Source organism: Astatotilapia calliptera, chromosome 14, assembly GCF_900246225.1.
Source record: "Astatotilapia calliptera chromosome 14, fAstCal1.2, whole genome shotgun sequence".
Lineage (NCBI taxonomy): Eukaryota > Metazoa > Chordata > Actinopteri > Cichliformes > Cichlidae > Astatotilapia > Astatotilapia calliptera.
Genome location: NC_039315.1, coordinates 29,817,308 through 29,830,851, shown reverse-complemented (window position 1 = coordinate 29,830,851; position 13,544 = coordinate 29,817,308). Strand labels below are relative to the sequence as shown.

General features: G+C 40.7%; 2 protein-coding genes across 3 annotated transcripts; both read left to right on the top strand.

Annotated features, from left to right (window-relative positions):
* The first annotated feature begins 3,278 nt into the window (after nucleotides 1–3,278).
* Nucleotides 3,279–9,408, top strand: tmem25 (transmembrane protein 25). Its single transcript, XM_026192417.1, has 9 exons — nucleotides 3,279–3,816; nucleotides 5,157–5,274; nucleotides 5,650–5,994; nucleotides 6,070–6,360; nucleotides 6,548–6,679; nucleotides 6,796–6,829; nucleotides 7,116–7,225; nucleotides 8,184–8,273; nucleotides 8,390–9,408. Exons 2-9 carry the CDS (start codon nucleotides 5,196–5,198, stop codon nucleotides 8,461–8,463), a joined length of 1,155 nt encoding a protein of 384 aa, XP_026048202.1. The 5' UTR covers nucleotides 3,279–3,816; nucleotides 5,157–5,195; the 3' UTR covers nucleotides 8,464–9,408.
* A 526-nt stretch (nucleotides 9,409–9,934) lies between these two features.
* Nucleotides 9,935–13,241, top strand: LOC113036372 (T-cell surface glycoprotein CD3 gamma chain). 2 transcript variants are annotated; one of them, XM_026192693.1, is made up of 7 exons: nucleotides 9,935–10,031; nucleotides 10,354–10,425; nucleotides 10,662–10,691; nucleotides 10,835–11,020; nucleotides 11,187–11,345; nucleotides 12,452–12,510; nucleotides 12,581–13,241. In XM_026192693.1, the coding sequence occupies exons 2-7, from the start codon at nucleotides 10,371–10,373 to the stop codon at nucleotides 12,635–12,637; spliced, it is 546 nt and encodes a 181-aa protein (XP_026048478.1). In that variant the 5' UTR covers nucleotides 9,935–10,031; nucleotides 10,354–10,370; the 3' UTR covers nucleotides 12,638–13,241. The 2 variants fall into 2 exon arrangements, with proteins under 2 accessions (XP_026048478.1, XP_026048479.1); XM_026192694.1 differs by having other exon boundaries at nucleotides 10,351–10,425.
* The last annotated feature ends 303 nt before the right edge of the window (nucleotides 13,242–13,544 follow it).

The following is a 13,544-nucleotide window of genomic DNA, read 5'->3' as shown; positions in this document are numbered from 1 at the left end:
AGTCGTTCCTCTTTCAGATCTGACCTCCTGTTATTTTTGTTTTTTTCCTCATTGTTTACACCAAGCCAAAATCAAGAACTGAAGGGGAAAGGATTGAGTATGGAAAAGGGAAATAATGGGGATGGAAGATGCATCTCTCGTCCCATTGGCTGGACAAGAGACGCAACTCCAGAAGTTCCTCTTGTTGTTTGCGTTGTGTCCAGTTCCAGAGCTGTATGTAAAGGTCGAGGGGGAGCACACTGGAATGGAAAGCACAGCACTGAGCTGAATCGCACACATCTGCCTGATCAGAATGATCTTTCCTCTTTTTTGTTTTATTTTAATTTGTGTATCAACTCTTCCATCCCTGACTTCCATCTTCTCTCTCCATCCCAGCAAGCCAGCTCTCTGCTCCACTCCTGTTTCTTAGGTTCATTTTGTTTTCTATTGGTTCTTTTTTTGTCTACTTTTTTGTTGTTTTTATTTTTCTTTTTTGTTGAGTACAAAAATACTAAAGTGCAACAACAATGATTAAAAAGAATATCAACCAAACTGAGATGAATAAATAAATATATATAAATAAAGAAATAATTTAAAAAGGTTGACCAGTGTGTCTTTGTTGTACCTGCTCGCACGAAACTTGTGAATCAAGTGAAATTTCTTGTGCCCGAATTACAACATCGTGACTGTAGGGTCAAGAGTGATTTGGCCAAACGTTGACATGACCAGACAAGGTTTGAAGACACTCTAGTGTAGGCTGCACACTCAGTTTCTTCCTACTAATATTTTTCATGCACTACATAGTTCTTGTTCCTCAAGGACATCCCTGTTACTCCTCACAGCTTGATGCCGCCATTGTGCTTCACTGTAGGGAGGGCATTAGCAGAGCAGTGCAGTTTGGCTCTAGCACAAAGTAGACTGTCTATTTTTATCCAAGAGAGGCCTACTCCTCCATATGCAGCTGATTAAGTGTAACTGAGACAGCCATCTTCACCACTGTGTCTTTGGGCTGCTGAGGGCTGAAGCTGTGTCAAAGGGACGATGGGGTTCTTGGTCTCCTCCCTTACCAAGGCCTTAATTGCAAAAGCTACTCAACCCTATTAAGAGATCTGCTAGTTCCAAATTTCTGTCAGTTTTGTCAGTTGTTGAAGGGATTTCAGTGAGACCGTGGAACAAGACTTTTGATTGACCTCAATTGAAACTGGTATTCCACACACACACTATTTAGAGTGGTGGGATGCTGCTGACCTCAACTGAGGATTTAGTCAAGTGGTGGAAAGAACACTTTGAGGACCTCCTCAATCCTATAGTCACGCCTTCTATCATTAAAGCAGAGTCTGGGGAGGAAGGGGATGACTCACCCATCACTGATGTGGTTACTGCACAGTGGCAGGGCCCCTGGGTTGGTCTTGGAATACCGGACCAGTTCTTTATCCTCTCAAGAATATTTGAGGGTGTGTGGGAGTTTGTCCAGCAAGTCTACATGTGTTTCTGTGGACCTGGACAAGTTATTTGACTAGGTCCCTCAGGGTATAATGGGGGGGGGGAGTTGCTTTGACAGACTGATAGGGGCGGCGTCCGCAATAATGTGGATGCTGAACTGATATGTTATATTGAAACGAGAGCTGAGCATAAAAACAAAACTGTCAAAATACCAGTCGGTCTACGTTCCTGTCATCACCTATGGTCATGAGCTCTGGGTGAGTTTGCAGATACAAGCAGCAGAAATTAATTTCCTTCGAAGAGTGGCCGGGGTTTCAGCTTAGAGTCATTCAAGAGGGACTCAGAATAGAGTTGATGTTCTTCCACATCGAACTCCACTAATATATCTCATGGATGCCTCCTAGGTGAGGCATTCTGGGCATATCTTACTGAGAGGAGGCCCCAGACCCAGGACTGGAGAGATTATATCTCTCAACTGGCTTGGCTTGTTATTCCAGCTGGATGAGATGGCTGGGGTGAGGAAAGTGTGGGCTTCTCTGCTCAGACTTCTACCCCCATGATCCAAACCTAGATAAGCGTCAGAGAATCAATGGTTGGATGGAATCTTGCAGAAGTCCATGGAACTGACTTGTAAGTCCTCAGCATTTATTTTTAAACAGCTGTCTTTACGGACTACATCAAATGCCAGTTTACCAAACGAGAATGCCAATCAAATTGTCAGCTCAAGAACTAATTACCTGAATAATAACTAAAGCAAACAGGATTAGATATTTGAGTGATGACACTATAAGATCTTCAAGTTATTCCAATACTGAAATATGTGCAATAAGACATCCTGCCTTCAGTTTGACAACGGCTCATTTGAAGTCTTGGAAATTGCTAATGATGTCATATCACTGCAGCCTGGAAATAAACAGAAACCTACAGGTTTCAAGAGAGAAGCAAATACATAAGACAAAGCGCAAAAATCGTCACTTTGACAGGTAATGCAGATCAGACTTGTTGTAGGTGTGTCTGTTTGATTATGCTTGTGAAGTAACCGAGCACATTCCTTTTATTAATGGCGTCCAGGTGAATGGTGCGTTTCACTAAGCAGTCTTGTCAGCTGGGTGAGTGTAGAAGTGTGTTGACACGGTTTACACAGCTGTCTGTACACACTGAAACGTTCTGTTTATATTACTAATAATAATAATGGATTGCATTTATATAGCGCTTTTCAGGACCCCCCAAACCCCTTTACAATACCACTATTCATTCACATTCACACACTGGTGGAAGCAAGCTAAAGTTGTAGCCACAGCTGCCCTGGGGCAGACTGACAGAAGCGAGGCTGCCATATTGCGCCATCGGCCCCTCTGGCCATCACCAGTAGGCGGTAGGTGAAGCGTCTTGGCCAAGGACACAATGACCGAGGCTGTCCGAGCCGGGAACCTTCTGATTACAAGACAAACACCCAACTCTTGAGCCACGATAGTCCTAAACTCTAAATGTTTCCTAACCTCTAAATGTTTCCTAACCCTCTACTATGCAATCACACAGATGACTGAACTGGAGAAAAGAGCACACAGAGAGGCGTTTCCACTGAATGAATAACAGCTGCACAATTAAATCAGTGACTTCTTTACTGAGAATTAGGCTGCTGTACCCTTAAGATGAATAAGTTCTCATTATAAGTCACAGGTTGATGACACAATGGAAACATAGCCCCCTACTGTATGAGCTTGTTTCTTTTGTCTGCCTTCTGGCTGCAGTGCTCTGCATGCTGCTGCTCTGATCTGTGCAGCTGCACTGCAGAGGCTTTTCAGTCGGTGGTATCCGAGCGCTGACTTGTCATGTGTCTGTGTTTGTAGAACATGGGTTCACTTTAACATGCCTAATGATGGAACTGGGTGATGGATGACAGGAAATGATGTGTTAATCCCTAGGAACTGACAGTTTTCTGGCTTTACTCGACGCTGCATCCTTGTCTCCTCCCCCATACCATCACTTTCTCTTTCTTCCCTCATGACTCTGTGCCCGCTCTCTTCTTCCTTACTACGCTTCTCTCTCTACATCATTCTTCTTTCTCCTATTCTCCCACCCTCCCCTCCCTTCTGCTCTCCTCTCCTCCGAGTGGCGACACTGTGACTGCCTGCGTCAGCCAGCCTTTGCCAGCTAGTGAAAGCTGCTACTGGAGGTTGCCGTATCCTGCAGAGATCCCTGTGTGTGTGTGTGTGTGTGTGTGTGCGTGTATGTGTGTAAGTGTATGAGTGCACGCAGATGGGAAAGCAACTGAGTCAGGGAGGGCTGCCTCTCATCTCTCCGCTGTCATCGCCATCCTTTCCTCTCCGCCTCCTCTGCTGCCATGGAGCTCCAGCAGGCTGAATCGCAGCAGCATCTGCAGAAAGGGCTGAGGTAATACTGTGTGTTATAGAGGACTTTTGCTGTGTATTTAAGCGCACACAGCTGCACTGCATGCAGCCTAAGAGAGTGCATAATGTGTGTGTGCATGTGTGTAGACCTGCACTGTAATATATAGCATCTTGCTGGCGATCAGATTCCTACGCTTGTCAGTGCAAAGCATCTCTTCCACCTGGCTGCAAACATCTGTACGATGCTATCTTGCGCATATATGAGCCCAGCTAAGAATTTTCTTGGTTGTCCTCATACATGTTGGATTGTGTGTGTGTTTCTTAGGTGCCTCAGTTCCTGCTCTCCTCCAGGTTTCTCCCACAGATCACATGACCTATACAGCAGGAAAGCAAACACTAGATATTCCTCCTTCTCTGCTATTGCGTGTACTGATCCCAGCCGCCTGTCAGTGTTTTGCATTGTAGTGATGGGGTACATGGTACATACCCTATATTTGACAAGATACTAAAGAATGATGGGCCTGTCAGTGCCTGTGTAGAGACTGCATTGCATTCAAAGTTTCCCGTCAACTGCTTTATATATACATATATATTAAACCTACAGTGAAGCTTTGCACAACATGTTGCCCACCTTACCCACAATGCAATTTGACCATCAAGAGCTGGGTGGTATTCTTGTAGGTCCTACTGAATCCTTGAGCTGTTAGTCTTAAGAAGAGACAAGGAGCAGGGCCACAGACTGGAGAGACACTGCTGGAGGCAATAATCAGACTTCTGACAGCTCCCTCTAGAGGCACAAAAGGCTACCTACAATTTTCATACATATTTACTGGAGTTTTTCCTTAAAGCTGTTTTAAAAAAATAAATTTATTTATTCTCATTCACATGAGAATGAAAATGTCAGGCTTAGAACAACAGTATATTAAACTATAAACCTATGCTCACTGGTACACGGTCCAGGTGAGGTTGGACTGATCCGGTGTAAAAAAGTAAAAAAGTGGATTTGTGCACTAGAGGGGGCATCATATCTCCTGCCTCCTGAACTCTGTCACTCTAGCCGAAAGTGCGAACTGTGTTGTGTTCTACGTGTGAGAAATCCAGCTGTGAACAATGTAACAGCTTGATTCCAGTGACAGTGGAGTTGATGAGTGAGAACATCTGCCTTATTCAAATGTTGAATTTGCATCACAAAAACCATATCCCTGCCTTTTCTTGAACTGGCCTCATTTGCTCTTGTAGAACCAAACTGATCTGCATAGATGGAGGTTGCGATTCATTTGGGATGATCTTTCAGCACTGTGCTACCATATTATGTTTCGCATTAATAACAATGCGCAGCAAGTTCTTGATTTAAAAAATATATGTGATTTCTTGTCTCTGCAGGTAGATGTGCGAGTGTGTGTAGTGCTCTGTTGGGCCATTATGGAGTGTGTGTGTCTGGGAAGGTGGACGTCGGGCTCGGCCGTCGTGTTCCTTCACACACTGGCCCTGTCCTGGACAGGTAAGAAACATGGCAGCTTCAGTCCTGATTATATCTGTCGTACTAATTATGATCTTGACTCCAGTTTAGTCATAGCTGACAGGTGTCATTGATATACAGACTTTATATAAAAGATGGAAGCTATAACTGGGATATCATATTTGATCACGTGGTTTCAAAAGACCAAGATGACGATGATGAAAATAAATAAATAAATAAATAAAGTAGACCGGCAGCACAATCATTGGTGGTTAGCACTGTTGCCTCACAGCAAGAAGATTTTGTGTTTGAATCTACCAGCCTGCAAAGTTCTTTCACATGGAGTCATGTGACGAGGATGGATGGTTGGATGGATGAATGAACCATAATATATTAGTGCTACTCTTGTACCTATAGGTGCAATTGAGCCCATTCCTAAAATTGACGGATGGCACGGGGGAGGTGTGACGCTGCAGGAGAATGTGACACACCGGTTCAACTGCCATTCAGATGGCTGGGACCCCCACGCCCCTCCCATGCTGACCTGGTATTTGAACGGCGAGCAGCAGAGGGATCCATCGCCAAACCGTGGCCGTCTAGTCATGACATCACAAGAGGATTCTGAGGTGATGAGACCGGGGTCCAATCACAACAGCACCTTCTCTTTGAGGGCCAGAAAGTGGGACAGGGAACTGGTGTGTGTCGCATCAAACCCCAGGACAGGCGAGAGCTACAACGCCACGGTCACGCTCAATGTACAGTGTGAGTATGTGGGCCCATGTGTCTTCACCTGATGCATTTGACGAAATGCTGAATTTCTCTTTCTCTGTGTCTCAGTCCAGCCAGAAATCCTCAGGGTGAATGCCCACTATAGTGAAACCTCAGACCCCGGACTCTCCCTGGTCCTCTTCGCCTTGGTGCGGTCAAATCCACCTGCCACGATCACCTTTGTTGACCAGTCCGGCCAGTTGGTGGCCAATACCTCTGACTTCCTCATTCTGGACTCACGAAGCTACCCCTGGCTGACCAATCACACGCTGAGAGTCACGCTCAGCAGTCTATCAGGAAATGTCTCGCTGAATGCCAGCAACAGCGTGGGAACGGCGCAAAGCAACCTCACACTGGCAGGTGAGACAAATCTACCATGACTTCAGAAACTACATGTGATGATAATACAGTCATCAGGACCTCTACAGCACATCTCTTGGCCTTAGTTTACTGTTTACCATGCAAATATGAGATCACTAAAAGAAAAAGTGAAAAAAAACCCAACATGTGGAATTATTCCTTTAAACTCTCCACTTTCTGTCTCCAGAGTTCCTGCAGTCTCGTGTGGAGGTGCCCATGCTGGGAATCGTGACCGGAGGAGCCATGGCCTTTATGGCTCTGCTCATCCTCAGCCTGATAGTTCTCTGCCTCATGCAAAAAAACAAGAGCAAGTCTATTGGTGAGACTCAAGTGTGCATGCATGCAGTGAAGAAACAAGCTGGAAAATTTGATTGCAGCATGTATTCTTAAGGTATTCTTCAGCAGACTAACACACATCCCCGTTTGATGTTACAGAGGATACAGTGGAGATTGTGATGACCAAGAAGAGGTAAGCAAGGAGGGCAGACTTGTGATGTTACAGCACAAATAAAGTGGAAATCTCAGCAGTCATTGCCATTATTCTTTCTAAATCTTCAACGTTTGATTGACACCACACCGACACCATCTCTGTATTCCAGCACATCCATATTTCACATCTCCCTTAATAATTTCCACCTCAGCGCATTAGCGGACTGAAAACACTGCTGAAAGCATTTCTCTGCTCTTAAGAATACTTTATGTGCATCCTACAGATCAATACCATCTCTAATCCAAGTTTGATATCTTCCACACAGCGAGTCAGCCAATCTGAAGCCGGATAAAACTGATAAGACCCTCATCCCCAGAGAGAACATGTCCCTGCCTTCAAACATGCAGCTCAACGACCTCAGCACTTTAAAGAAAGGTACATTTACCACAGTTTAACCGCAGCACAGAATCTGACCGTACAAACAGTTTAACAATAAATCACTCACTTATATCTTTGAGTGTCCGATAATCAGGTGCAAAAACCTTTTGACGGAAGAAGCAGGACAACGTTATCTGACAATCTTGGTGTAAAATGTGTTCTCTTTTTTGCTCACAGTTAGAGAAAGGATTACAACCAGACTTTACTTCTGAGATGTGTCTATTGAAACCTGTTTCTCTGGGTTTCCAGTCAGTCTGGTTCTTCGCCAGAACAATCACCTGCTTATCTGTCAGTAAAGCAAACAGAAGGTCAAGAAAAACGTTAGTGAATCAATATCTTTACCTAGACTTATCTGTCTTAACTTTTTTTGTTTTGTTTTTATCTAGAGTGCGCACACACACAGAGATGCAAATTTAATTGAATTCTTTGTAAGTTATTTTTCGGTTTGGCAAGTTATTTTGATTATTTTATTTTATTATTTATTATTTATGTCGTGTGGTAGCTAAACCTAGCTTAGCTTAACATAAATTTAGCTTAGCATACACTGTGATTGTTTAGGAAGTACTGCAGCACATCAGCCCCCTCCAAGAAATGCATTGTTACATGTTGGGTTTTTACAGACTGCTTTTAATAGGTTAAATAAATAGTTGATAGTATGTTAATTTGTAAGCTTCAATGGAATGTTTTAGCATTTTAGCCATTTTACTTGTATTTCTGATTCCGTTTAGCCTGTTAGCTACAGCAAGTATCTAGCTGGGTGTGACAGTTGTATCAGTTTCTATCCATCCTTCTAACCACTTCCTGGAGCCTATCCCAAATGTTACTGTAATGTTACTGTAATGTGAATACACTTTAACTTGATTTTAAAAATCTCACCACAGCTTCCCCACCAAAAAAAAGGATAACATCTTACATACTACTGCATCCTCCATCTTTCCTGTATCACTTTTTGTAGCCCGAGAGGCCGCCCAGCAGAACAGTGTGGGAGAGGAGAAGAAAGAGGAAGAGGAGGAGGAAGATCTATCTTTAGCCTATGCTGCCAGAGGTCAGGGAAATACTCCTGATCCTGTTGAGTTTTTTCTCCACTTTTTAAAATACTTTAACACAAGTTTTTGTATCAAGGAACATTAGCGTTCTTTCTTTCCCCCCTAATGTTTCCAGGTTTTGCCAGATATCCGATGGTGGGCTACATCTATAAGGTGAACAGCACAAGCAGCGAGGAGATCTGGCTCTGACGTCCCTGAATGTAACACACATACTGTACATGCATGCTACTTAAAAACAGTACAGCCATCCCGAAGGAAACCCAGAGCAACTGCCACTCAACCAACAACTCAGGCTGGACTGACACGAACAGGATCCAGGATCTTGTTGGTGGAGTTTAACACCATTCTGCTGACCGCATCGACATGATCACAAGTTTCATAACCACACAAGGAAACTGTCTGTGTGTTTGTTACCAAGTGCTCGGTATTTACACTGCTGACATGTTGTCTCAACAGTATGAACTGCAAATGAAGCGCTCATCCTACAGTTTGTTTCGACATGATCTCCTGTAAACATGCTCATAATGTCCCTCCTCTGTGTTGCATTACTGGAATGCATTAAATGTTCTATGCTAACACTGATACCTGAATAAAATGGTGCATAATTATAGAATACGTATTTGGTCATGGAAATGTTAAGATGCAATGTACTGTATATTTGTATGCATATGTATATGTGTATAAAAGAAGATGTCTAATAAAGATAATATGGAGACTGTGTGGAGGCAAAAGCTGGAAAATGCTGTGGTTGCAATCAATACTCACCAGGGGGCGCTGCAGAGCGGTTTACGATGAGAGTCGTGTGTTGTTGGCATAGTTCTAGCAATAAGTGTTGTGTGATGGAGAAGGCACTGTTGCATTTGGGGGAAACGTAATTGGGTACTCTATAGCTGTAGCAGGTGCAGGAGAAGAATAATCTAGCTCTTTAGGTTTAACTGTGTGTGTGTGCCAGGTGTTACCTCTGGGTCACAGGTTCCTGTGGCTTTTCATCAAACAGGAAGTCGAGTTGTGTTGTGGGAGCATCTATTTGCTTTCTCTCTGTTTTTCTTCTGCTCTGTACAGTAAATGCAGTCTGTCACACACATAGTGGGAAAAGAAAACATTCACAACACACGGGGGAATTAAAATATTCATCTGAACACACACGCTTGTGTTTGTGCCTTCGTTTTACCAGATGGAGCTGCTCACCACCACCGGCACGAACATATCCCAGAGCAAGCGTACACCAAGCAGCAATTACTGTCAACAGGCTGATCAGTCATTCCCATAAGGCGGAATTTTCTTCTCTGGTTGTTGTTCATGTGTTTTGTAAGATGTGAAAGCTGCCATGACAAAAAAATCACGTGGGTGGGGGAAAAAAAGAGTTTCGATACCCACAACATTTTAATCTTATTACATATACAACAAACATGAAGTTTAATGATCAAACAGGAAATGAGTGAACAGTTCAGTGAGGCTTTAGTGTTGAAACTGCACAAACTGATTTTTGTTGTGACAAGTTCAAAATACTCGACTGCAACTTAAAATGTTGCTTGTGTTGGTGAGAGTGTAATAAACATTATTAGCTAAGTGCATCTGAACATGTCAAAGTCACAGTCAGGCTCCTCCAGATGTAGGAATCAACAAAGCCTGCTGAGACAGAAGATAAACCAATCACATTCACTTCCGTTTCATGCACATGCACAGAGAGACTGAGACACTCTGACAGACAGAGACTGGATGCTCGGTGGCTGAGACCCACAGTTCTTCATTTTGTGGTCAGTGCTTTTATTTAAAAGTTGAAATTATGTTGTGTTGATATTAAGTGTTGATATTGTTATTTCATTTAGAATGAATAATGTGTAAAGCTTGAATTTTAGGAATAAAACAAATTAAACCTGGTTTCAGAGTTTGTATTGTTGGCTAACTAAAATGATTTCCTCATAATAGCACCCTAAATGTTGTATTTCATCATCTATTATCTGTCTCTGTAAGTCCAATAAATGGTTGACATGAAGTAGAAAATGGCGTACTTCCTGTTGCTCTGTAGTACGCTCGCTCTTACTTGCAGGGAACTGAACTGTTTCCTTCTATCAGCAGCAGAACTCACAGGAACAATGAAGAATCACTTTGCTTTGGCCTCCTGTTTGCTGCTGCTTTGGACCTTCACAGGTAGGCCTGCCACACCATTTTATCCCACACCAACATAAGATAAGATAAGACTTGGGACTTTATTAGTCCCACACGTGGGAAATTTGTTTCATGTTGACATGAAATGAAAATCAATGTAGAAATCATAATTCAGTGATAAGCATTTAATGTTGACTTTGAATGTTTCAGAGTTGGATGTTTTTTTTTTTTAATTAACAGTGAATGTTTTCATTTTTCTCCCCACATTTGTCTTGCAGTGTTTGTCAGCTGTCAGGACAAAAAAGATGGTAAGAAGATTAATTGAATCTTTAGATGGGGCTATGTAGTATTATAGCAAATATGTGGTAATTTACAAATAGCAGTTAAGTAACAGAAGCTGCTGCATATCTAAACAGGCTTGCACTTTTTTTAATATTTCTGTTTTCTCAAGGCCCAGTTGAGTTAAAGGTGAAAGAGGTCGCCGATGGAATTGAGCTGACTTGTAGTGATCAATCAGATGTTACATCAAATACTAAAACTGATATTAAGACAAAAAGTCTTCATTTGCCATACAGAGATAACAGCACAGGAGAATACAAATGTGGAGAAAATGATCTAATCTATGTGAAATTCCGCAGTAAGTTCTGTAGGAAAACTTGTTTTCATAATATGAAAAGAAAATGCTTAATTTTTTTATATTGTTTGTACACTTTTATCACTTACCTTTCAACTGTAATGTTGAGGAAAAAAATGTCAGCACCTGTATTCATACACAATGTGTGTTTGTGTGTGTGTTTCTCCAGCCTGTGACAGCTGTGTAGAAGTTGATACACCTTCCTTAATAAGCATGGTCGTAGGAAATGTGGTGGCTACCATTGTGGTAGGAGTGGGTGTCTATCTCATCGCTTCTCAGACCTCTCAGACTCGAACCGGCCCTGTCGTCTCTAACAAGAAGAGTAAAAGTAAAGACTATTTATCCATCTAAATAATATTTGTTTAGTTATGTGAAAACAAAGTTTTATTATGGAATACTTAAAATAACTAAAATAACAGATGGCACATTCCATGGGTATATTGAATAACTGGTACAGTTATTAGGTTTAACAAACAGGAGCAACATAGACTGACTCCAAAATTACTTAAAAAAAAAAAGGTTGTATACAGAAGTGTATGATAATGATAATATGATGATTTTCATATTATTATTTTTTAATTACAAATCAAATGTTTTGTGTTTTCACAGGAAACATCACTGTGAAAACATATTTATTATTTAAAGTAATTAACAAATATATATAACTGCAGGTATATTATTGCCTGCCATAGTGTTTAAAGAAGTATGAAAACACTGAATGATATACTACATGAAATAACTACTTTGCGAATTACTATCTATGAATTACTTTATAAATATACTGTTTTTGAGTGGGACAAAATTTGATATTGTACTTATATCATGAAACTTGCAACTAACAGTTATATTGACTGTCCTTTTTTGATCATTTTGCAGGATTTGGTTATTGTTTCTTTAGAACATTCATGAACAGTGGGAGTAAATCTGTTTTCCTTTGCAATAAATTTTGAATTATCCCTAAATAATTTTTGGATTCTCCAGGAGAAATAATTTTCACTTCCATGTTTTACCAGTTTTTCTTTTTTACTTTCCACATAAAACTAAGTTTTAAAACGAGTCGTTGCTGTAGTTTTGACACACTTTCCTAAATCTTTACCATTATTTTTTTTTCCAATGTAGCGTCGTCTTCTCTAATTATTTGCAAGAATCATTTCTTTTAGGTGATGTTGTGTTGATCTTTTAATCAGTTCACATAATCTTGGTCATATTCATCCAGTAGGTAGAAGACAATGGGCATAAGAAAATCAGTTATAATTAATGACTCAAAATCAAATCAAAAAGAGTTAAAAATCATAATCCCTTAAATAACGACTACAAACACTTAAAAAATGTTATTATTATTATTATTACCAGTATTACCGATAATAAAAACACTCAGCAACCGATTCCGATTAGGCTTTGCTTTTGCAAAAATGTTATTTCATGTGTCCTCAGGCTCCGACAGACAGCATCTAGTTTCTGAAACCAGAGGACCGACCAATGACCACTATCAGGTAAGCTGAAACCTGAAAGTGACAATAACACTAAAAAAGAAAACAACAAATGACTTGTTTTCTCCAACAGCCTCTGAGGAGAGGTGGCCAGAAAGATACATATGATGAACTCGTCCACAGAAGATAAATGGAAGGAAGCTCACTGGTGTCCTTAGCTGGAAGCTTGAGAGTCCTCATAGATCCAACATCTGCTGGAGGGGAAAGTCTGGTACCTGTTTTCAGAAGTTACATCTAGCTAAGCTGTTCCCCATCCCCAATGCAGGGCTTTATTTTCAACATGCCTGTAAGATGATGCTTTAAAATCACTGTAATATAATATCAGAAATTATAATAACCTGGGTAGTATTGGAATAGCTATATTATACTTATTGATTATTAAGAAAAAAAAATTGACTGTCATGTTGCCCAATGAAAACTCAGTGAATAAAATTAGCTACGCTGTCTTGTCATGCTATCGTGAGTGGTGAAAATCTCTCAAGCTACTTTTCTTTGTACAGTTCTGAAGTAATTGCAAGATTAAGATTAGGATTAATATGCTGTATTGTAGTAGCATTGTGTCAATAATGCATTTATGATACGATCAGAAATGTCAATGTAATTGCTCTTTTTGTATGCTTTTGACTACAGTTAGAGAAGTTCTTGCCACATCCACGCACTTGTTGTTTATAGTTTGTAGTTTATCTCATTTGGCAAAAAAAAGACATCACTCAATAAAAAATGTGACAGAATAATTTGACTAATGGTATCACTGTTATTAATTGTATTTTTTTTTTTAAATTTCCAAATCAAAAATCTAGAGCTCATACAGCTGTAGAAAGCATATATTCAGATAAATACTTGTAAATGTTAAAAATACGTACAGAGATTTATAAAATAAACAAAGCACTGTTAGATGTTAAACCAGTTGTTTGTGGATTTTATTTCAGTGACAATTTTTTAAGCCTAAACAGACCTATTTTATTGTATGTTTTTAAGTATGCTGCATGCACCAGTGCTACATGCCAAATCAATTATAATTTTAAAAATGTGCAGGC

What these genes read in the sequence shown, in the direction of transcription:
- tmem25 (XM_026192417.1), top strand. Translation starts at nt 5,196, where the DNA reads ATGGAGTGTGTGTGTCTGGGAAGGTGGACGTCGGGCTCGGCCGTCGTG. An exon ending in AAACAAGAGCAAGTCTATTG is followed by an intron (nt 6,680 to 6,795) that starts GTGAGACTCAAG and finishes TTGATGTTACAG; the next exon opens with AGGATACAGTGGAGATTGTG. An exon ending in ATTGTGATGACCAAGAAGAG is followed by an intron (nt 6,830 to 7,115) that starts GTAAGCAAGGAG and finishes TCTTCCACACAG; the next exon opens with CGAGTCAGCCAATCTGAAGC.
- LOC113036372 (XM_026192693.1), top strand. Translation starts at nt 10,371, where the DNA reads ATGAAGAATCACTTTGCTTTGGCCTCCTGTTTGCTGCTGCTTTGGACC. An exon ending in CTGTCAGGACAAAAAAGATG is followed by an intron (nt 10,692 to 10,834) that starts GTAAGAAGATTA and finishes TGTTTTCTCAAG; the next exon opens with GCCCAGTTGAGTTAAAGGTG. An exon ending in CTCTAACAAGAAGAGTAAAA is followed by an intron (nt 11,346 to 12,451) that starts GTAAAGACTATT and finishes ATGTGTCCTCAG; the next exon opens with GCTCCGACAGACAGCATCTA.